Raw genomic sequence first — 26,077 nt, 5'->3', positions numbered from 1 at the left:
GACTGTTACCCCAATGTTTCTATATATCTGTAACCTTGTTATGAGCTAAGGGGGCCCAGTCTGAAGGTCAGTTAGGGGGAGATTTGGGGTGAGTGTTTATTTGTGCCCTGGGTACCCCTGGAACTATATCAGGGTGACTGTTACCTCAATGTTTCTATATATCTGTAACCTTGTTATGAGCTAAGGGGACCCAGTCTGAAGGTCATTTAGGGAGAGATTTGGGGTGAGAGCTTATTTATACACTAGAAGAGTGTTACCCGCCTGTGTGCCAAACTCTATTCCAATAAATATTCCTGCAGAGACAGATACTGATAATAATAATAACGCGTAGTGTTAGAGAGCGGTGCACTCCGGTTGAACTACGGGAAAGCAAAGTCAATACATTGTCCTGTTCGTATCTCAATCTGCCGGTCACCTCCCTGTTCCAACCAGGCAAAGATCACGGCACCATCTGTCGCAGCATCAACATTGGCTAATGACGGCAACCAAACACCGCAGTTAATAAGGTGACAGCTGTAATTTCTGTTTTAACCATATGCTAGTTATCATTATGAACGGTCTCCTTTGCACAACAAAATGACTCCTCGGGAAAGAGGAGGCAACGCGTCCATCGCAAGCGGAATGAGTCCAGATATTCTCAGCGCAGAGCCCTGGATATAAAGATCAGTTCTTAGGCAAACACACTCACTTCTATACAAACTAACAGGAATACAAATGTTCCCCACTACTAAGCCCCCAAGCAACGAGAAGGGCCCTATTCGATGGAAAAAGTTCAGCTAAATTTATATTTTATTATATTTAAAGAAGCAAAATGACGTTTGGTTGTTTTTTATACTTAGGAAGAAATGCAATATGGCACCTCCTTCCCATATGTATAAATACAAATATACAGAGATGGAATGTTCTGGGCACACAATAAGCTATACCCTCATACTGTACTGTCTAAGGGAAACAATATGGCACCTCTTCCCATATGTATAAATACAAATATACAGAGAAGGAATGTTCTGGGCACACAATAAGCTATACCCTCATACTGTACTGTCTAAGGGAAACAATATGGCACCTCCTTCCCATATGTATAAATACAAATATACAGAGAAGGAATGTTCTGGGCACACAATAAGCTATACCCTCATACTGTACTGTCTAAGGGAAACAATATGGCACCTCCTTCCCATATGTATAAATACAAATATACAGAGAAGGAATATTCTGGGCACACAATAAGCTATACCCTCATACTGTACTGTCTAAGGGAAACAATATGGCACCTCCTTCCCATATGTATAAATACAAATATACAGAGATGGAATGTTCTGGGCACACAATAAGCTATACCCTCATACTGTACTGTCTAAGGGAAACAATATGGCACCTCTTCCCATATGTATAAATACAAATATACAGAGAAGGAATGTTCTGGGCACACAATAAGCTATACCCCTCATACTGTACTGTCTAAGGGAAACAATATGGCACCTCCTTCCCATATGTATAAATACAAATATACAGAGAAGGAATGTTCTGGGCACACAATAAGCTATACCCTCATACTGTACTGTCTAAGGGAAACAATATGGCACCTCCTTCCCATATGTATAAATACAAATATACAGAGAAGGAATATTCTGGGCACACAATAAGCTATACCCTCATACTGTACTGTCTAAGGGAAACAATATGGCACCTCCTTCCCATATGTATAAATACAAATATACAGAGAAGGAATGTTCTGGGCACACAATAAGCTATACCCTCATACTGTACTGTCTAAGGGAAACAATATGGCACCTCTTCCCATATGTATAAATACAAATATACAGAGAAGGAATGTTCTGGGCACACAATAAGCTATACCTCATACTGTACAGTCTAAGGGAAACAATATGGCACCTCCTTCCCCTAAGTATAAATACAAATATACAGAGAAGGAATGTTCTGGGCACACAATAAGCTATACCCTCATACTGTACTGTCTAAGGGAAACAATATGGCACCTCCTTCCCATATGTATAAATACAAATATACAGAGAAGGAATGTTCTGGGCACACAATAAGCTATACCCTCATACTGTACTGTCTAAGGGAAACAATATGGCACCTCCTTCCCATATGTATAAATACAAATATACAGAGAAGGAATGTTCTGGGCACACAATAAGCTATACCCTCTTACTGTACTGTCTAAGGGAAACAATATGGCACCTCCCTCCCATATGTATAAATACAAATATACAGAGAAGGAATGTTCTGGGCACACAATAAGCTATACCTCATACTGTACAGTCTAAGGGAAACAATATGGCACCTCCTTACCATAAGTATAAATACAAATATACAGAGAAGGAATGTTCTGGGCACACAATAAGCTATACCCTCATACTGTACTGTCTAAGGGAAACAATATGACACCTCCTTCCCATATGTATAAATATAAATATACAGAGAAGGAATGTTCTGGGCACACAAGATCCTTTTACATAATTCCTATTTTGAGATGTTCCACTTGTCCCAAATCATAGGAATCAGCTGTAAACTGGAGCTGGAACATGTACTCCCAAATGATCATCTTGATTGTAAGACGGTTGCCCATTGAGAACCACTTTAGATATTCTGTAAAAAGCTCATTTATGACAGCGTTGAACTCTGTTCTAAGTCCAGTGTCCGAATTGCTTTTTACATGAGTTCCAGCGTTTGTCACTAATTGGACTGGGTTTGGGAAAGCCGCAATTTCAGGTTATCACATTTAAGTCGATGTGCTGTCTGCAGCTCCCAGGGGCCATAGGGCTGGAATCCTAAACTATCAGGTACAAAGGCACTGGGGGAAATCACAAATACAGTATATTATACCACCTGTATAACTGCTGCCTTTAATATAAGGGGAAGGTATAATGTTCCCATCATGGTAAGGAGACCGAGACTGAATCCACCACATACTGGATAACAAAAGGCTTAATGTGTGTTTCACCAAAAAGCCCTTAATACACTAAATCTGACACATATATTATTATTATTAATAATGTAATTATATAATATATATATATATATATATATATATATATATATATATATATATATATATATATATATACACACACACACACACAAATTTATGGGATCTCTTATTAGGAAAACCGTTATCCAGAAAGTGAAGGTTGACTCCCATACACTACATTTTAATAAAATAATTAATTTTAAAAACAATTTCCTTTTTCTGTGTAATAATAAAACAGTAGCTTGTACTGGATCCCCACTAAGATATAATTAATCCTTAATGGAGGCAAAACCAGCCTATTGGCTTTATTTAATGTTTACATGATTTTCTAGAAGACTTAAGGTATGAAGATCCATATTACAGAAAGATCCGTTATCCAGAAAACCCCAGGTGCCAAGCATTTTGGATAAAAGGTCTCATACCTGTATAGATATAAAATAATGCTTTCTTTATAAATCTCTGTGGCCAGTAACTCTGAAGTATAAAAGAGTTAATTTTGGTGTATATACTATATCTGCCCAGAGCATGCCCAGTGCCCTTGATTCATGAGCAGGTAGGTTCAAGATGACTATATTCACAGCGCCCTTTGATTGGTTACAATCTAAAGCCAAGGTGAGGACATTCAGACACAATTACCCCTGATTCAGGGAGTGAGGGACAGTTGGGGCAGGTCTGGCTGGAGATACAGTAAAGAAGATGCCCAACTTGCTTAGGTATCACAAGAAACAGCAGCAAAGGAGAATATTGTTATGGAAACCTAAGGGAAAGGCACCGACTAGGGGGCAACTGAAAGTGCCTACTCCTTGCCCGTGATATCCATGCACTGGTGCCACAGTCTTGGCCGAACAACTGTGGTTGTATTACTATCAGCCTAGAGTAGGAGCTTCCATAATCTTTAAAGCACAAGAAGCCTAATGTCATAAAGGTCGCAGGTCTAGTAACCCACAGTAACCAGTTAGATGTTTATTATTCTCAAACAGGTGAACAACAAGTGCAAACTGCTGCTTGGTTGCTATGGTTACTAGACTGGTGCAAACTCTACAATTTTCATTAAAGGAGAGCTAAACCCACCAATATAATAAATAAATAAAACCCCCTACCCTTTACCATACATAGCCCCCCCTCCCTGCTTCCATCCCGCATAGGTGATTACCCCTGAAAGTGCCCTTAATTCATTACTCACGGATAGGTGCAGAGTAAGCACAGTGGAGCTCATGGGCACCATCTTCCGGCTCTTTGGTATTCTTTGGGAAGTGCCGGAAATTGGCGAAGGGAAGGAAGAGGACCCGAAAGAGCGTGAATTTGATGCGCATGAGCTCCGCTAGGCTTGCACTGCATCTATACATGAGTAACGAATTAGGGGCACTTTCAGGGGTAATGACCTATGCGGGGTGGAAGCAGGGAGGGGAACTATGTAGGGTAATGGGTAGGGGTTTTTATTGTGGGGGGGTTAGTTCTCCTTTAAGGAATGTGTGTAAATATTTGGATATTCCCTCCTACAGTATAGTTCCTCTGCTTACAAATCTATGAGGAGGCTGCATGGTGCCGAGGCCTGAATCAGCTCAGTGTAAGTCAGGACTTTGTCCTTGCATTATTTATCAGGACTGTGACAGTTAATCAGTTCTCTTCAGCCCGCGAGTCTCCTGTAACCTCAACACAAGCCACCTGCTCTCTGCCCGAGTCACTCCAGGTGAGTGTGAGGTGCCGGCATGTTTACGGATTCGCTCAGGGCTTTCTTTTTACAGAGAAGTCAATACAAATCTTTAACTCCTGATACCCTGGCTGGTGAGCAACAAAAAAAAAAACCTATTCAGTTATCACTAAAAAGGTTGGATAACAAGTGTACAAGCAGTGGGAAAGCAGAGGGTCAACAGAGTCTTGTTTGATGCACAGCTTCTCAATGTTCTGAGACTCTAAAATATATTGCTATGGGTAAAATTATCTGAGGTGACATCCCTTGGGTAGTGTGAAATGCTTTGCCTATGATCCTACAAAGCACTAGTTTCATTACTTTTTTCTTAAAGGCCCCCTTCGAGGGCCAATGTTTGGTCAAACTCCCTTAAGTTTCAGAATATTTAGGACAACAAATCAGTGTTCACCCCAAATGTCTTTTTAACTGATCTCACAGCTCCAGGAGAAGTATTCTCCTGAAATTGGATCCTTCACACTGGAAACACCAACAAGATGAGACCCACAGATTGAGAACTGCCATTATCTCAAATCTTTAACTCCTGATACCCTGGCTGGTGAGCAACAAAAAAAAAAACCTATTCAGTTATCACTAAAAAAGTTGGAAAACAAGTGTACAAGCAGTTGGAAAGCAGCGGGTCAACAGAGTCTCAGCTTCTCAATGTTCTAAGTCTCTAGAATGGGGGGCTCTAAAATATATTGCTATGGGTAAAAGTTATCTAAGGTGACATCCCGTGGGTAGTGTAAAATGCCTTGCCTATGATCCTACAAAGCACTAGTTTTATGATATTTTTCTTGTAGGCTCCCTTCAAGGTGCAATGTTTGGTCAAACTCCCTTAAAGGAGAAGGAAACCTAGTCGGCGCAAAAACCCTCCCCCCTCCCCTGTGTTGCTTCCCCTCCCTCCTCCCCCCTGGTCTACCTGTCCCACTGGGCAAATGCCCCTAACTTGTTACCTACCCTTCTGCGCAGGTCCAGTCTACGGAGTTCACCGACGCCATCTTCTTCCAAGCAATCTTCTTCCTGCTTTGACCAGCGCATGCGCAGTAGGAGCATTTCGCCGGTACGATCTACTGCGCATGCGCCAAAAGTCACAAAGTGAAATCGGAAAACTTTGTGACTTTTGTCGCATGCGCAGTAGATCCGTACCGGCGAAATGCTCCTACTGCGCATGCCCCAAAGCAGGAAGATCGAGTGGAAGAAGATGGTGCCTGTGAACTCCGTGGACTGGACCCGCGCAGAAGGGTAAGTAACACGTTAGGGGCATTTGCCCAGGGGGGAGGAGGGAGGGTGGGCAGCACATGGGAGGGGGGGAGGGTTTTTGCGCCGACTGGGTTTCCTTCTCCTTTAAGCTTCATAAGAAGGTTTCAGGACTGGCTGTATCCACCTTTCAGCCACAATTTCAAGAATATTTAGGACAACAAATCAGTATTCATCCCAAATGTCTTCTTAACTGATCTAACAGCTCCAGAAGTATTCTCCTGAAATTGGATCCTTCACACTGGAACCACCAACAAGGTGAGACCCACAGATTGAGACCTGCCATTATCTCAAGCCCCTAAGAACAACACTCGAACCAGGCTTTATCCCTGCTATAATGTCCAACCTCTACACCAGATTTTTAATAGAACCCTAACTCTGAAGAACTTGGTTCATCCTTACAGTTTAGAGTCCCAAGAACTACAGCAAGGTGATGAGGTCTTGTGCCGACACTTGGGCATACAGTACAGGCAGAAGCCAAAGTTACAATTCACCCAAAGTTACAATTACAGCCCGAAGAAAGTTTAAAAATGATGATCACAGAATGTCTATTAATTGCAGCATGACGGAGATTCCCACGAGAGGTCGGCAATAACTGTGTAGGATGAGTAGATTCTGTTTTGTTTTCTTCTGTAGAACTTTGGGTCCCAAGCTACCGAGTCCCAGTGGATCTGTCAGTGATGGCTGCCTGCTAACGCATCTGTTCTGTCATTAGAGGGATTTGTTCGGGGTTTGGCGCCTGGGGACTGCCGCAGACAATGGTGGAGGGTTTAAGACAGGGGTGTCCAAACTGCGCCCGAGGGCCACATGCGGCCCAGGATGCATATGAATGCGGCCCAGCTTGAAACACTTGGTTCCCGAGGAAATAGGAGGACCCTGCCCATTGCCCAGTTAGTAATAATAATATAATAATACGTCTATTTATTATCCAGGTGTCCCATATTCCAGTGTATAGCTCCATCTGGTTATCCAACTGGCATTGTTGTTCTTTTCTGTGTATTTTCTTTACTTTTACAAATCAAACGTGTTTGTGTATTTCATGTGTGGCCCCAGACAATTTTTCTTTTTCCAATGTGGCCCGGTGAGCCAAAAGTTTGGACACCCCTGGTTTAAGAGAAAATAGATCTGTAAGTGGTTCTTTTTCATTTTATTTGGCTTAAAGGAATACTCTGTATAAACCAGCCTTTCCCAAACTATGGTCTATGTGGGATGAGTGTTTATTTGTACCTCTGGAACTATAGCAGGGTAACTGTTACCCCAATGTTTCTATATATCTGTAACCTTGTTATGAGCTAAGGGGGCCCAGTCTGAAGGCCAGTTAGGGGGAGATTTGGGATGAGTGCAGGGTGACTGTTACCCCAATGTTTCTATATATCTGTAACTTTATTATGAGCTATTGGGGCCCAGCCTGAAGGCCAGTTAGGGGGAGATTTGGGGTGAGAGCTTATTTGTGCCCTGGGTACCCCTGGAACTATAGCAGGGTGACTGTTACCCCAATGTTTCTATATATCTGTAACCTTGTTATGAGCTAAGGGGGCCCAGCCTGAAGGCCAGTTTGGGGGAGATTTGGGGTGAGTGCTTATTTGTACCCTGGGTACCCCTGAAAAACTATAGCACAGTGACTGTTACCCCAATGTTTCTATATATCTGTAACCTTGTTATGAGCTAAGGGGGCCCAGTCTGAAGGCCAGTTAGGGGGAGATTTGGGGTGAGTGTTTATTTGTGCCCTGGGTACCCCTGGAACTATAGCAGGGTGACTGTTACCCCAATGTTTCTATATATCTGTAACCTTGTTATGAGCTAAGGGGACCCAGCCTGAAGGCCAGTTAGGGGGAGATTTGGGGTGAGTGCTTATTTGTGCCCTGGGTACCCCTGGAACTATAGCAGGGTGACTGTTACCCCAATGTTTCTATATATCTGTAACCTTGTTATGAGCTAAGGGGACCCAGCCTGAAGGCCAGTTAGGGGGAGATTTGGGGTGAGTGCTTATTTGTATCCTGAGTACCCCCTGAAACTAAAGCCTTGACCAAAGGTTGGAAATTTAAAGGGGTTCTGAATCAAAAATTCTATCTATTTAACTTATAACAGCAAGCAGGGCTGGTCTCTCTCCTAGGCAGTGGATAGGAATCACACAGTGATTTGGGTCAAACTGTAATGATGCTTCTATGTATCTATAAGGTTGTTCTTAGCTCATGGGGCATGGGAAAGGGAAACTTTTGCACCAATGGATTGCTAATGTGTGTCTTTATATTACAACCCCCCGACGTCTCTCTTAAAATGAAATGTTGGCTCATGTTACATTTAAATCATAGACTGTAAATTATGGTCCAGAATGTGATGTGACCCAAGGGACTGTACAGAACAAAACCCACCATATAGGAGTGTGGGGTTATGAGCCCCAATTACATCATGGTTACTCCAACATGAATGGCGGAGAGGATGTCATATATCAAAAGTGGAACACTATTTTCCGTTATTAAATCCCTGCTTGAACATTACTTCTTTACAATCACAAGCGCTGCATAATTCATGGGTTTCACAGGTCAAACGAAAAAAATAAATAAAAGGATCCAGCTAAGCCAACAGAGTGGTGTAATTAATGGCTTAGGTGTAAAATCAAAGGGACTATAAAATGATTTATGTACTTCTTCTTAAATCCACCCCATGTCTTGAATGGTCTAATAGGCTAAAATAGTACTTGGAAAACACTGTTCTTTAAACAGAAAGGCACTTTAGCTGTGGTGCTACAAGGGGCAAACAGGACCTTTAAGAGACCATCTTGTCCTACTGTCTCCTTCCTGCCCTACTCTCTCCATCATGCTCTACTGTCTCTATCTGGTGCTATTGCCTCCACCTTGTCCTAGTACTTGGAAACCTCTGATTCTCAAAACAGAGTGGCTCGTTAGATGTGGTGTTACAAGGGGCAAAAAGGACCTTCAAGAGACCATCTTACCTTACCGTCTCCATTTTGTCCTACTGTCTCCATTTTGTCCTACTCTCTCCATCTTGCCCTACCATCTCCAACTTGTCCTACTGTCTCCATCTTCTCCTACTGTCTCCATTTTGTCCTACTCTCTCCATATTGCCCATCTCCAACTTGTTCTACTGTCTCCATCTTCTCCTACTGTCTCCATTTTGTCCTACTCTCTCCATATTGCCCGTCTCCAACTTGTTCTACTGTCTCCATCTTCTCCTACTGTCTCCATTTTGTCCTACTCTCTCCATATTGCCCGTCTCCAACGTGTTCTACTGTCTCCATCTTCTCCTACTGTTGCTATCTGGTGCTATTGCATCACCTTGACCTAGTACTTGGAAACCTCAGATTCCCAAAACAGAGAGGCTCTTTAGATGTGGTGCTACAAGGGGCAAAAGGGACCTTCAAGAGACCATCTTGTCTCCATTTTCTCTCTCCATCTTACACTCTAGACATCAAGGCTGTGACTGGGTACCTGACAATACTAATAAGCTCAGGGGTTTAAGGATCCAGTCATTGTCCTGTCTGATGACAAGCATCATTATGTATTATTGAACACACATTCTCTTCTCAAAGTTTTGGGGAAGTCCTAAAACAAAGTTGTTGCAACGTCCTGTAACTTCTTATTATGTATAGATATAAATGTACAGAAAAGCTTTATTTCTAACAATTTATAAACAAAAGGAACAAAAAGTTCCTCTCCTGATCCCCCCCTTCCCGCAAGGAATGATTCATCACTAGGAACGTGTCAGACCTGTGTGGGAGGAGCAATCAGGGCCGGGCCCAGTGATATACACCAGATGGACCTTTAAGCAAATACTTCTCTGTTTTTAGAGATGAATCCGTCACACCCAAGGACAACAGATTCATCATTAAAGGAGCAATTTCCTAAAGCCTACTCTCTTTAATGACTCCTTATCTCCTGCTTTTCAGTGTAAGCTTGGGTTTCTAAAGGCAGAAACCTGGCAGCGGTTTAAAGGGGGAGTTAACCCTATAATAGTTATTACAAATAGGAACAACTCTACAACACATCTTCAGTTTTTGCCTGGTGCTTCATAGCAATCCCTCTGCATATAATATTAATATCAAACCTATTATTCACATAATATAACATGCCCTTTGTACTTTTATCTATATTTAGAATGGTCATGAGTAGGCAGGGAACTTTTCATAAGGTTTTGGGGATTAGTCATCAGTAAATACACCTATGACACCTTAAAGGAGAAGGAAAGCTACGAGGCATTTTATTGCCAATAGATTAGCTGCAATAGTGCAAGCTAGAATGCTTTATTTATTCTGTAGGATGTTTTACCATACTGAGTAAAAAGCTCTAGAAGCTCTCTGTTTGTTTAGGTTAGCAGCTGCCATATTAGCTTGGTGTGACATCACTTCCTGCCTGAGTCTTTCCCTGCTCACTTATAGCTCTGAGCTCAGATTACAGCAGAGAAGGGGGGGAAGAGGAGCAAACTGAGCATGCTCATGCCCAGGGCAAGGAGGTTTAAGCTGATGGCAGGAAGTCTGATACAGAAGCCCATGTGTACACAATAGAAGGAAAGAAATGCAGTGTTTCTTTTGACAGGGTACTCAGAGTAGCATTACTTTGGGGGTTTACTGGTATATTAAGGTGGACCTTTCTGATAAGGCTTACTTAGTTTTAACCTTTCCTTCTCCTTTAAAGCGGTGTAAATAATGATGTGCTGTCTAAGAAAACCCACAAGGCAGCTCCAACCAATATATATATAAATTCACAAAAATAATGAAAGTTCTGGGCACACAATAAGCTATACCCTCATACTGTACTGTCTAAGGGAAACAATATGGCACCTCCTTCCCATATGTATAAATACAAATATACAGAGAAGGAATGTTCTGGGCACACAATAAGCTATACCCTCATACTGTACTGTCTAAGGGAAACACTATGGCACCTCCTTCCCATATGTATAAATACAAATATACAGAGAAGGAATGTTCTGGGCACACAATAAGCTGTACCCTCATACTGTACTGTCTAAGGGAAACAATATGGCAGCTTCAACCTATATGTATAGATAAACGTATCCCACACAGTTCAGTGCTCCCACAATGCACAGGTGAAATAGTCTTATAACAAAAACAGGTTTTGGCTGCATCCAGCAGTTCAACTTCACTCCACACATGAGAATGGAAAAGCTGAAAAGCATTCAGTCCCCATTGTGCTGAATCTGGTGCCAAAACTGCTCTATAAAACCCTTCTTGCTGATAAAACTAATTTTAAGACTCATTAAAGAGCGCAGCAAGAAAAACGTGCAAGGACCTATAAACGACTCTCAATCCATGTGGGTATTCTCATGAAGATCCGGCCCCATAGAATTCTCGCACCATTAGAGACCTCGGATCAACTTATGAACTCACCGTATAAAGCAAATTCTCTGTCCATGAGACCCTGAAACATTTTTCTCCATACACTGTATGGGGCTGATGTACATTTCCATACCTCCCAACTGTCCTGTTTTTCGGGACAACCCGCAGTCCCGGATTGTTGCTGAAATGGCCTGACTTTTTCTTTGATCTCCTGCGCTGAACAGCCAGAAAAAGATACAACGTTTCTAAGACTCAATTGGCTTTTGGCAGAAAGCCCAGAACACTTCGATACTTTTGTAACAATTTAAGATAAGCAAAGAAACAATTGTAACAATTTAAGGTAAGCAAAGAAACAATTGTAACAATTTAAGATCAGCAGGTCTCTCGGGGAAACTGTGACTTGCAGCTTAAAGGTCAATTCACCTTCATAACCTGCCAAATTTTGTAAAATGAATATGTAGTTAGGGGGTGAGCACTTACCCTCTTAAGTTTCTACTTATCTCTTCCAGCAAGTGCCAGAAAGAAAGGGAGTCTGCAAAGAGCTGCTTCACATTTGAAGTGTACACCAGCCCCACACACAAATATACTTTACTTAGGCCTTGTAGAAGTCATTATGTGTAAGCAATGATGCCTCCCCCCCATATCACGCCTAAACATCTACTCGCAGTCTCCTCGTAGGACATTTTATATACAGTCACACCCTCAGAATGGCTTTCATTCTGGATCTCGATAGCGCTTCCACCAATATAAACTCATTAAACCAAGCAATAAAAGAAAAATTGACAACCTGAAGATGCTCCTTCCATAAATACAAATGAATAGCAGCTCTGTGCCTGGCTGAGGGCACACCCTGACTAATGAAATAACCCAATGATTGTAAACTGTCAGGGTGCCAATCTGATCTGTCACAGCCTGAATGTTGGGAGATATTAGATGCATAATTACCCTTACCACTCAGCACCAGATGGAGCAGATCAAGAAAAGATTGGCAATTTATCCACTACAAACTAATCCATGGACTGCTCCAATTGCCCCATTTACCCCAGCCTATTACCAATTAAGTATGCTGATAGCATTGATTGTTCCCAGAATCTCAGCCATAAAACAGGACAGGACTGCTACTTACAATGGGGATCAGATAGGATCTGTGCAGCCACTGGGACAGAATGCTCTGTTATACAGATAGCTAGAATCTCAGCCATAAAGCAGAGCAGGACTGCTGCTTCCAATGGGGATCAGATAGGATCTGTGCAGCCACTGGGACAGAATGCTCTGTTATACAGATAGCTAGAATCTCAGCTGCCATAAAGCAGGACAGGACTGCTGCTTACAATGGGGATCAGATAGGATCTGTGCAGCCACTGGGACAGAATGCTCTGTTATACAGATAGCTAGAATCTCAGCCATAAAGCAGGGCAGGACTGCTGCTTCCAATGGGGATCAGATAGGATCTGTGCAGCCACTGGGACAGAATGCTCTGTTATACAGATAACTAGAATCTCAGCTGCCATAAAGCAGGACAGGACTGTGACTTACAATGGGGATCAGATAGGATCTGTGCAGCCACTGGGACAGAATGTTCTGCTATACAGATAGATAGAATCTCAGCCATAAAGCAGGACAGGACTGCTGCTTACAATGGGGATCAGATAGGATCTGTGCAGCCACTGGGACAGAATGCTCTGTTATACAGATAGCTAGAATCTCAGCCATAAAGCAGGACAGGACTGCTGCTTACAATGGGGATCAGATAGGATCTGTGCAACCACTGGGACAGAGTAATATCACATTAGCCCCCTTTTTTCTGGGATAAATGAGGGTGTAAGAGGAGAGGTGGGGGTAAGCTGATACCCTGTTCATGTTACAAACTGCATACATGTGTTAGTATCCCCTGATACGTGTCTCCTCTAGAGGTTGCTCACATGGAATCATTGGGTACTAGAGGATTTTAACATCGTTAATTATGGAAAATACTAAAAGGATTTAGAGAAATATCACACCTTTCTTTCCTCGTTCTCCATGAGCCAAAACTTGAGAAAAAAAAAAAAAAACCAATCCCCGTTCCCATTAAATAATTCTTGGGGGGAAAGCGGATTGGAAGCCAAACATTTCCTTGTAATTTTCTCTGTCTCTGGAGCCCAGTAAAACTATTCTGCGTTCGGGAAAGCAGGAAAAAAAAAAAAACAATGCACTTTTCCTTTTCATTAAAGCCCTCATTTTTATTTAGAAAACTGGAAACACATTTACCCCCCGAACACTAGTAAACTCAGCTTCGCACAATTACCGTGCACGAAACGCGAGGCAATCAGGTGACATTTGAAGCCGAGTGCAGAATGTTTAACCCCTTGGCTGCCGCCATGCCCCAGACCTTTTTTCTTGTATTGGGGGTCGCAGAATGATAAAAATACGTAAAATGTGAATTTCATTGTCACACGGATGGATTAAAAGAGACACCTACGCCTGAAACGGTTTAGAATAAAGGGGTCAGCCGGCTTGGCGGTCCGGGGGCAGAGTTAACGCATTTCTCAAATTAACAGATAATTAACCAAGTAAATTTCTTTTATGTATGACTGAACAAATAGGAACGAACAACTACCCTGACACGGAGAAGTGCAAATTGGGAGGGTAGAGCTAATCATGGGTGAAATGCAGGAGCCCTGGGGTGCTGGGATTAACCAGAAAATTAAATACGGGTATGGGATCCATTATCTGGAAAGCTCTGAAATTGCGGAAAGGCCGTCTCCCATAGACTCCGTTTTACCCAAATAATCCAAAATTTTTAAAATGATTTCCTTTTTCTGTGTAATATTAAAACAGTAGCTTGTACTTGATCCCAACTAAGATATAATTAATCCTTATTGGAAGCAAAACCAGCCTATTGGGTGTATTTAATGTTTATATGATTTTCTAGTAGACTTAAGGTATGAAGATCCAAATTACAGAAAGATCCGTTATCCGGAAAACCCCAGGTCCCCAGCATTCTGGATAACAGGTCTCATTCTTTTACTACAATGGAGAATACGGGGTTGTCACTGCCATTTTTTCAAGCATTTCCATATGCTCTGATATTGCTGAGGGGCATTAACATACCCGTACTAATACGGGTTTGGGATCCTTTATCTGGAATATCCTGAGCCAGAAAGCTCTGAATTACAGAAAGCCTTTTCCCATAGACTGTATTTTATCCAAATAATCCAAATGTTTAAAAATGATTTTCTTTTTCTGTGTAATAATAAAACAGTCGCTTGTACTTGATCCCAACTAAGATATAGTTAATCCTTATTGGAAGCAAAACCAGCCTATTGGGTTTATTTAGTGATTTTAAGTAGATTTAAGGTATGAAGATCCAAATTATGGAAAGACCCCTTATCTGGAAACCCCCAGGTCCCGAGCATTCTGGATAACAGGTCCCATAACTGTATACCCAAATTTATATCCATCCTTTCACCTATTTATATTCACTTCATTCGAGCATGGAAGTATTAAAGGGGTTCACTTGGAGTAAATTTTTTTGCATGATGTGCAATTTGCTTTCATTTTTGTTTTTATTATTTGAGATATTTCGCTTTTTATTCAGCAGTTTCAGCAATCTGGTAATCCAGGATTCAGTTCGGGATTCGGCCTTTTTCAGCAGGATTCGGCTGAATCCTTCTGCGCGGCCGAACCGAATCCGTATCCTAATTTGCATTTGCAAATTAGGGGCGGGGAGGGAAATCGTGCGATTTGGATTTGGACGCCATATTTAAAATACGCTGCGTATTTATGTAAAGTGTGGTTTCAAACTGGCAGATCCCATAGAGTCTATTGATTTGGTAGTTTCTTGACGTATTGACGTTTCTGCTGAAAAACGCCAGTGGCGGATTTCGGCTTGCAAGCGCCCTGTGAGAATTGCCATAGTATGTTTTCCTTTAATTTTAGTGGTAGTGCAGTTTATACGTATTTACGCCAGACGGAGCTTTTTTAAAAACGCAATGTAAAAACGCCACGTCTGGCCTTGCCTTAAAAGTGAACCACCCTTTTAAAGGAGAAGGAAAGGTAAAAACTAAGTAAGCCTTATCAGAAAGGTCTATATAAATATACCAGTAAACCCACAAAGTAATGCTGCTCTGAGTCCTCTGTCAAAAGAAACAGCACATTTCTTTCCTTCTATTGTGTACTCATGGGCTTCTGTATCAGACTTCCTGTTTTCAGCTTAAACCTCATTGCCCTGGGCAAGAGCATGCTCAGTTTGCTCCTCTCCCCCCCCCTTCTCTACTGTAATCTGAGCCCAGAGCAGGGAGAGACTCAGGCAGGAAGTGATGTCACACCACATTAATACTGCAGCTCCTATCCTAAACAAACAGAGGGGGTCATTTATAAAGTTCGCGCAGTGCATATTTTTTGCAAATGGTTGTATTGCGCATGTTTTTTCCTGAACGTTAATATATTGCACTGCTCTGCCCGTCTTTCCGGTTTTTGCGAATTCGCAGTGTGAATAAATTTTCGCAAATGAGATGGGAGTTTGCGCGAGCACACCCAATGGGGGTCATTTATAAACTTCGCGCAGGGCAGATTGGCGCACAGAGACCACCAAATGACAATAGTGTATATACATTTTCACGGCTGACGCGCTGGCTGCTGCAATATAAGCACCTGGTGTGTGTATTATGCGACATTAGACCCCCCTAACAGTACAGATACCCCAGAAAACCATATATTTTCAGAAAGTACACATTCTGACGAATCCAATATGGGTAAATATGTGTTTCTACTGCAAACTGCCAAACTGCAAAGCAATGCTGAACATAACGGTTTTTATCAAATTTCTGAAAATTGGCAGAAAGCTTGACTTTTACCCCATTATATGCCCCACATTTCGTAACGTATCAGCATAAAACATCCTAAATATGAACACCTGGTGTCTACTGAACACTTAGATGCCCAATATGCATAGATATACCAAACTATGTGGTGCACAGAGACCCCCAAATGGATATATAGTATATAAAATTTACAAGGCAAAACAAAATAAGGCAGTAAATGCAAAAAAATCCAATAAAACCACAAAAATCAATGTTTTTTTTTCCAGACTAGTGTTATCGGCCGTCAGAATCACAGTTTGAATATTTTAGCTGGGCCAAACAGGTTCTACGGCTAGAAACAAGTGAACACAACATATGCAGAGCTGAAAATGCAATAAAATGGCTAAAAATTCAATAAAATGGCTAAAAATGCACCAAAATACCCAAAACTGCAATATAATCACCGAAATAACATACAAAAGGTATTGCACAGTACGGTTAGCGAATACGCTATTCGTAATGGCAATAAAACATTTTTTTCAGCCAAAAAAAGAGACGATGCGATAAGAAAAAAAAAAAAAAGCCAAGTACCTTTGCCACAGAACGTAGATTCTACGATCTGTGGCATTTAAAGGGTTAATACAAACGCCTGCAAATAAATTCCAGCTGAAACTTTTTTTTTTTTTTTCACAATTTTTGCTTTATGCACGAATTGTGCTTTATACACAACAAACACCTACCATGATATACAGGTATGGGACCTGTTATCCCGAATACTCGGGACCTGGGGTTTTCCGGATAACGGATCTTTCCGTAATTTGGGTCTTCATGCCTTAAGTCTACTAGAAATTCATTTAAACATTAAATAAACCCAATAGGCTGGTTTTGCTTCCAATAAGGATTAATTATATCTTTGGGATCAAGTACAAGCTACTCTAGAAATTCATTTAAACATTAAATAAACCCAATAGGCTGGTTTTGCTTCCAATAAGGATTAATTATATCTTTGGGATCAAGTACAAGCTACTGTTTTATTATTACAGAGGAAAAGGAAATCATTTTAAAAAAATTGGATTATTTGAATAAAATGGAGTCTATGGGAGACAGCCATTCCGTAATTCGGAGCTTTGTGGATATCGGGTTTCCGGATAAGGGATCCTATATCTGTACTATTATTAACCTGCAGTGAGCGGGTCCCTAATGCGGCAGCTCCAATGGGCCCCAGTCTGACTCTGAATTGGTTCCTGATAAAACTGCCCCTAGTGACTGTGACAGGGACCTTAGATTGTAAGCTCACTGGGGCAGGGACTGATGGGAACAATATCTAATCTCTGGACAACTATGTGGGATGTTTCAGTGTCATATAATTAAAGGGCTGGTTCACCTTTAAGTTAACTTTCAGTATGCTATAGAATGGATCATTCTAAGCAACCTTTCAATTGGTCTTCGTTATTTCTTTTTTTATCGTTTTTTAATTGTTTGCCTTTTTCTCATGACTCTTTCCTGCTTTCAAATGGGGTCACTGACCACAATCTAAAAAAAAAAAAATGCTCTGTAAGGCTACTGAATAATTTTTAATGGCTAATTTTAATCACTCATCTTTCTAATCAGGTCTCTCCTATTGAAATTCTAGTCTCTTATTCAAATCAATGCATGGTTGCTAGGGGAATTTTACCCTAACAACCAGAATGCTAACATTTGCAAACTGGAGAGCTGCTGGATAAAAAGCTAAATAACTCATAAGCCACAAATAATAAAAAATGAAAACCAATTGCAAATTGTCTCAGATATCACTTTCTACATCATACTAAAAGTTTTTAAAAGGTAAACAACCACTTTAAAGTAGAAGGAAAGGCTAAAATTAAGCAAGTTTTATCAGAAAGGTCTATATAAACACACCAGGAAACCCTCAAATTAATACTATCAAAAGAAAAACAGAATTTCTTTCCTTCTATTGTGTACTCATGGGCTTCTTTATCAGACTTCCTGTTTTCAGCTTAAACCTCCAGGGCTTGGGCTTGAACATGCTCAGTTTGCTCTTCTCTCCCTCTCCCCTCCCTCCTCTGCTGTAATCTGAGCCTAGAGCTATGAGTGAGCAGGGAGAGACTCAGACAGGAAGTGATGTCACACCAAGCTAATATGGCAGCTGCTATCGTAAACAAACTTCTACAGCTGTTTACTCAGATATGGTAAAGCATTCTGCAGAATAAGATAGCATTCTAGCTTGCACTATTGTGGCTAATCTATTGGCAATAATCTGCTTCGGTAGCTTTCCTTCTCCTTTAAAGGATAATAATGAGTTCTGGGATGACGTGGTTCTGCACCAGTCAGACCCGCAGTCTGACTTACTTATAAAAAAAACAATAGGAGCCGCAATTAAAGGGCCGGCCCACAGCAAAGTGCATTAATATGGGAATAAAGATGGGCTCAAGCTTCAGTCCCCGGGGGACGATTAGAGAAGATCTATCACTGGCTAATCTATAGTAAGTGGTCTCTGTTCCTTCGGACTTACAATTCATAATCTCCCTAAGAGGGTTAATATGCGACGCTTAATACCAATGTGTATTAAAGGGGAAAAAAACTGGGGGGGGGGAGCGGAAAAAAAATCAATAGACGAGTTAAAAGAAATTTGCTTTTGAGCTGTCCCTTTCAATTGCCGCATCCAAAGGAATGAGTTCTCCCTTTGACTTATGGAGATCATTTCCATGGCTGCAGCTTCATCCAGGCCGAGCCATTTGCTTCCACCTCCCCTCCAGGGGAATACAAGTCGCCGGCTGCGTAATTGTAGCAGTTAGTGACCAGCTATATAGGATCATACTGTACTGTATAAGGGAAACAACATGGCACCTCCTTCCCATATATATAAATACAAATATACAGAGAAGGAATGTTCTGGGCACACAATAAGCGATAGCCTCATACTGTACTGTCTAAGGGAAACAATATGGCACCTCCTTCCCATATGTATAAATACAAATATACAGAGAAGGAATGTTCTGGGCACACAATAAGCTATACCCTCATACTGTACTGTCTAAGGGAAACAATATGGCACATTCCTCCCATATGTATAAATACAAATATACAGAGAAGGAATGTTCTGGGCACACAATAAGCTATACCCTCATACTGTACTCTCTAAGGGAAACAATATGGCACCTCCTTCCCATATGTATAAATACAAATATACAGAGAAGGAATGTTCTGGGCTCTTAAGGCAAAAACATGGCAGCTCCCACACACATTATTATCTCTACACAACCAGTCCATATTTACTTATACCTAAAAAGTAAGAAAGAGAGAATATAATTTAAAATTTCAGGGCTTCTGAAAAAGCTACAGGGGGTAGTGTATTACCTCTACTTCCTGCCTGGCCATAATACAGCAATTCTGCCTCTCTTTATGGCAGGAAGTGTAGACAGATGCTCAGGATCAGTGACTTGGTCTCACAGAGCAGGATCGATGACCCATAAAAGGGAAAATCTAATATTCCCATCACTGCTTGGTGGAATTGGTTGGAATAAGGATGCTAAATATTGACTCCATAATCCATACTTACCATACACTAGGAGATTTTCCGATTGTAAGCTTTGTTGAGCAGGGCCCTTCTTTATAAGTCATCTTTATACACCCTTCTATTGTACAGCGCTGCATAATATGTTGGTGCTTTATAAATGTGTGTTCGGGGTCTTAAATATGGGCGTTTGTTTGTGCGATTTCCTCCGTTCAGCCGCAGGGGAGCGCAGGAATAGACGCACTGAATTATTGTCAATGGGGCTGTACTCACACAGACGCATGTCAGCGCCAAACGCAGGTAAAATGCAACATGCTGCGTCTCAACCTGCGTTTGGCGCTTACATGCGTCTGTGTGAGTACAGCCCCATTGACAATAATTCAGTGCGTCTATTCCTGCGCTCCCCTGCGGCTAAACGGAAGAAATCGCACAAACAAACGCCCGTGTGTAAGAGCCCTTAATAATGAAAATAATAATAATAATAAGGATACTGCAGCGCATATGATGCAGATGCTGCACATTTTCTGTAGAACCTTCCTAGGCCTGCTTGCATTTAAAGCTACGTGCCCATTACCCCTCATTTGCAAGCCTTGCCTGATATGGCTGTGCTGCCTAACGAACGCCTGCTAATTGCGACGTGTCTCTGATCGTGAAAATCCGCTGCCAAGACTATATACATCGCAGGTAACTGCAAACACGTAATTATCCTGCCTTATGCACCCATCAATCCCAAAGTCACGCTTTATTACAAAATTAACCCCTTGTGTAACTCAAGGCAACGGCACGGATCTCCCTTAACGCATTTCTATTTATTATTGCAGTCTGTGCTCCCTATTAGTATATAATATAAATGCACTGCATATCCAAATAGCACCATATCAAAGTCACCTGGCAGCACTGGGGTTAACAGCACCAAAAGTGGGTTATATATTTTTTTTTTAATATTTCTTTATATTATTTTTCTTTGAAACAACCATGATAAAATATTCACAGCATGAACACTTCTGATATTTTTAGCGGCGCGGTGTTTGCATCAATTTACTTCAGAGGAATAAAACGAGCCCGGCGCGTGAATAAATTTGCATGCGTTTGTGTAATCCTGAAATTACAGGCTTTGGGTGCCTCTTGCGTCACCGTAAACAAGGGGCCCTGGGTTCTTTAGAAAAGGTTTGAAAAATAGCAATAATAATAATAATAATAATCTTGCGTTTCGGATTCATCACAGTCCCTACAGTCAGCTCCCGCACTCTTATTGGAGAAAAAAAAAAGTAGCCGCCATCATCATTTTAAAAAAAAAACAACAACTCCCAATTAGAGGGAAATTTCTGCTTTTTCTGGAGGAATTAGCGAACACTGGTGTGTTTTCCACCCCCAAGAAATCTTTCGATTACTCATTAATCAAATGACATGGCAGGCTCTTTAAAATGCAGCCACTACAAGGAGTTTGGCAAAGGAGGAGGGGGGGTTAATTTGTAACCGAGTTAACGACTTTACTGCCCCTTTAACCTTTTTTTTTTTTGCACTACCTTTAGTGCAGGACACTTAAACCATTGCTGCTTTCTGTAAGTGACCTGGGGGTTTCTAACATCATCATCACATTCACTCCCCAAAAAAATTAGCACCAATAGCCTTTCTACTCTCCCTCTCCCGACAAGGCAATATAATTATAATATAAGCCCTATGATACACTCGTATATGGAATTCCAACAATGTACTTGAAGCAGAAAGAACATTTACAATGTATCACTGCAAGTTTCCATTCTATATCCACACTAAGATACTTGATACACTTGAGGAAAGGAAATCCAAGTCAATAAACCATATATATATATATATATATATATATATATATATATATATATATATATATATATATATATATATATATATATATATATATATATATATATTTAGGTTAGTGAGAGTATCAATATGTGTGTGTGTATATTATAAATATAAATATGGTATAGGACCTGTTATCCAGAATGCTTGGGACCTGGGGGTTCTCAGGATAACGGATCTTTCCGTAATTTAGATCCTCAAACCTTAAGTCTACTAGAAAATCATTAATAACAATAAATAAACCCAATGTTTTGCCTTCGATAAAGACAATTTATATGTAAGTTTGGATCAAGTAAAAGCTACTGTTTTATTATAACATAGATAAAGGAAATTTGGATTATTTCATTATAATGGAGTCTATGGGAGAAAACCTTCCTGCAATTCAGAGCTTTCTAGATAATGGGTTTCCGGATAATGGATCCTATATATATATATATATATATATATATATATATATATAATCTTCACCAAAGATATATATATATTATAAATATATATATCTATAGCTATATCTAAATATGCATAAGAAAGACCAGCAACACCAGGATTTTTTAGTAAAAGAAAAAAGTGTTATTGCATACATGAATTACCTGGGTGCAATTCCTTGCACCCAGGTAGAGACTTAGAATGGAGTGCTGTCCATCACTAAATGATAGATAGATAGATAGATAGATAGATAGAGATATAGATATAGATATATATATATATATATATATATATATATATATATATATATATATATATATATATATATATATATATATATAGATATATATATAAATATATATACATGCCGGATAACGGATCTATCCGTAGTTTGTTCTACTAGTAGTTAAGTCTACTTGGGATCAAGTACAAGCTATTGTTTTATTATTACAGAGAAAAAGGAAATCACTTTTTAAAATTTGGATTATTTGGATAAAATGAGAGTCTATGGGAGACAACAGCATTTCCTTAATTCGAGCTTTTTGAATACTGGGTTTTCGGATAAAAGATTCCACACCTATATATATATATATATATATATATATATATATATATATATATATATATATATATATATATATATATATATATATATATATATACTGTATATATATATATATATATATATACAATGACTTTAGTCCTGATATTATGTAGAACCATGGCTCTGTATTGAAATCAAGTCGTGGAGAGAACTGGCACCAAAGTGAACAAACAATCCCACCAATTCACACACTCAAACGCAGAATTCAGCCTCAGGTCGGCAGCTTTGGGCCTTTCGGGTTCTATAAATCTCCTAACTTGTATAGGCTGCCAGCTTATTAATAATAAAAAGACTAAGTCAGGCTAAAGGGAAACTCCACCCATAACATTTTGTATAATGTTAAAAAATTATCATTCAAAGCAACTTTCCAATACTCAATATTCATATGCATTTAAAGTTCGGTGCCATAGACACATCTATTCTCTCAGCCGGATGTTTCTGCAATACTATTTCAAGAATCAGAACCGGAGAAGAGGGACAGACAGACGGACGCTGCTTTCAATAGCAATTATGTTTACTATTCACTTCAAAACCAGTGTCATGAAATATTATTGCCCTTTAAGACTGAAATAGTGTTGAAAACAAAACAGGAAATCAAATCTAAAAGATACAAATAAATTGATGTTTATGATTTAAGGGTCAGGGCACATGCTCAGATTCGGGGAGATTAGTCGCCCCGCGACAAATCTCCTTCTTCGGGGCGACTAATCTCCCCGAACTGCCTCCTAAAATATAAATCGCCGACGGGATGGCACTCGGAGCGCTTAGTTTTCCGAAGACGCCGAAGGCTAGAATGTAAGTCGCCGGCGGGATGGCACTCGGAGCGCTTCGTTTTCCAAAGTCGCCCGAAGGCTAGAATGTAAATCGTCGGGGGGATGGCACTCAGAGCGCTTCGTTTTTCGAAGTCGCCTGAAGGCTAGAATGTAAATCGCCGGCTGGATGGCACTCGGATCGCTTTGTTTTCCGAAGTTGCCCGAAGTTTCCTCTTGCGGCAACTTTGGGCGAATTCGGAAAACAAAGTGCTCCAATTGCCATCCCATCTTCGATTTACATTCTAGCCGGCGGGAGGCAGTTCAGGGAGATTAGTTGCCCCGAAAATGAGGATATTCTGAGCCTGTGCCCTGACCCTAAATGTCTCCTTAAACTGTTACACAGAAAGCAGTTGTATCCCCCCCCCCCCACCCAAGACCCTCAAAGGATATGATATTGTTTTGGAGGAAGAGGTGGGCTGTCTGGGTAAAGTTCAAAGGCCGGAGTAGTTTTGATGAATAGGAAAAGTCAGACTGATTGTACAAACTCTTAAGGAAACAAAAGGGTTTTGATTGTGGTTAGGAGCCCCATGGGCAAACAAGGCGCTGACTTGGCACCAGTGTTGGAAGCAAAGGGGTTAAACGAGGCCACGGAAGAAAAGTGGAAATTGCAAACGTTTTAAAAAACAAAGCCTTGTTTCACCCCCCTCTTCCTTATTCTCTTCCCTCCCTAAACATTCAAAATACACCCACGTTAAAAGCCTAAAAAAAAAAACCACCCTAAACGAGATCACAATTGTGCCAGTTTGGGTCGAATAAAAAAAAAAGAAGAAGAAGCGAAGGCCAAGGTTTTGCGTCACCACCGGTTCTGGCGTTTCCATGGCGAATGATTTATTGATATCAATCAAAAGAATGGAAAAGATCAAAAGAGAGAAGAAGCTGGTGGTGGGGGGGGGGGGTGGAAAGGCCACACATATGACAGTTGATCAATCATGTGTCACATCAAACGTGGCACTGGAAACACCAGGGTGCGGCTGGCAAATAGAAACAAATATAAAGAACAAGTATATATATATATATATAATGAATAACTTTTATGTATCTCATCCCGGCAGCCACCATAACAACAGGCTTTACTGGCAAAGACATTAAGTGGCTTAAAGGCGAACACTTTAAGTTTAAAGGGCCCTGGAACGAGGGCCCGGGGCCCCTTTTAACTCTGCTCTGCCCTTTAAGTGTTAGCCTTTAAGCCACTTAAATGCATATAAAGGTTATAGATCCAGTACAATTTAGAAATGCTAACCGAATCCTACCGTCCGCCATTGCAATACGAACTGACCAATTAGGAGCTTTAATACCTTCAATATATGCCTTTATCAGTAAACTGAATTTGTAAAAGAATATTAATTATCTGGCAGTTTATATTATAAGCTTATGACACTGGTATAGAATAGATAAGGGATATAGGCATATCCCTTATAGATCCCATATAGATACAATGACAGATACATATACATATCACTGACTGTCAGTTGCTGAGACTGGCACAGAGAACCCCTACTTGTAACTGTAACCCCCTCACATGGAATCCCAGGGAAAAAAAAAAAGGTAGCAAGAAAGTTGCACTGCCTGGGAGACGCCAAGTTAGAAAGTTGCAGGCGGCAGTTGGAGGGAAGGAGACAAGGTCACTGGGTGCCAGTCTTACCTGCTGCCCGTTTTGGTGCCTGCTGTTTCCTCCTGGGCATCTCTCCTCCAGTCCACGCCGCCTTCTCCCAAAGCCTTTTAATTTTTAATATTGATGGGGTTTTTTTTTTCCCTCTTCAATCCAGATCACGAAAAAAGAAAAAAAATCACAAATAAGAAGAAGAATAAAAATGCCTGGGGTTTGTTCTGCTGCTTCTTCCTATTTGGCTTAGATCTCCCTCCTCCTCCTTCTTCTCTTTTCTTGAATGGATCTCGCAAAGCTCCTAAATTTCCTGATTCCCATCCAAGATCTCAAGGAGATCAGAAAAAAAAAAAACACAAAAGGGGGGGATGAAGAATAATGCAGAAAAAAGGGGGAGAGAAAAAATAAAAGAGGACTAATTGCAGAGAATGGGAGAGAGTGAAGGAGAGAGAGAGGGGGGGGATGCAGCTGGGTGAGACCCCCCCTCTCCTGGGTCGGGGGGGAGAGGGTCGGACGGGGGTGCAGCAGGGCTGGAAGGAAGTGCAGCTGTCAGGCAGGGGGGAAGCTGCTGGCAGTTGGGGAGAAGCCTCTTCAATTGAGACGGGCAGGGAGAGGCGATGCCAGGCAGCCAGGGATCTAGTGAACAAACTGAGTATTAGCAGAACTCCTCCTCCTCCTCCCCGACCTGATGACAGAGAGAAATGACTTCAGGCAGATCATACAGGAGAGTCAGTGAGTGAGTTACACGCGGGAGGCCACAGCGAGGAGCAGCTCCCTCTCTCCGACCCCTCAGCCCGACCACTGGGGCACAGGGGTAACTCAGCTGCAACTCACTGCCAGTCTGAGACCTCTGGCGTCATAGGGTGACAGCTCCCCCCTCCCACTACCCAAACTGCCAGCTACATTCCCTTCTCATTTGGATTTGGATTTCCTCGCAGGCAGCTAAAGGGTTAATAGTGTATTATTCCTCCTTTACTGACAGGTAACATATATTTTTAAACTCTCACAGGCAGCTAAAGGGTTAATAGTGTATTATTCCCCCTTTACTGATAGGTGGCAGTTTTTTTTAACCCTCACAGGCAGCTAAAGGGTTATTAGTGTATTATTCCTCCTTTACTGACAGGTAACATATATTTTTAAACTCTCACAGGCAGCTAAAGGGTTAATAGTGTATTATTCCCCCTTTACTGATAGGTGGCAGTTTTTTTTAACCCTCACAGGCAGCTAAAGGGT

At 41.0% G+C, this 26,077-nt stretch overlaps 1 protein-coding gene across 1 annotated transcript in view; it reads right to left on the bottom strand.

Moving 5' to 3' along the window:
• The window catches only part of tshz2.S (teashirt zinc finger homeobox 2 S homeolog), a 130,164-nt gene extending 104,490 nt beyond the window's left edge, over nt 1-25,674 (bottom strand). The window contains exon 1 of the mRNA XM_018238182.2: nt 24,884-25,674. Coding sequence (XP_018093671.1) covers nt 24,884-24,923 — 40 coding nt within the window. The 5' untranslated portion in view covers nt 24,924-25,674. The remainder of the gene's footprint in view (nt 1-24,883) is intronic.
• Nucleotides 25,675-26,077: the final 403 nt, after the last annotated feature.

This window comes from Xenopus laevis, chromosome 9_10S (assembly GCF_017654675.1).
Source record: "Xenopus laevis strain J_2021 chromosome 9_10S, Xenopus_laevis_v10.1, whole genome shotgun sequence".
Taxonomy (NCBI): domain Eukaryota; kingdom Metazoa; phylum Chordata; class Amphibia; order Anura; family Pipidae; genus Xenopus; species Xenopus laevis.
This window is presented reverse-complemented; position numbering and strand designations above follow the sequence as displayed.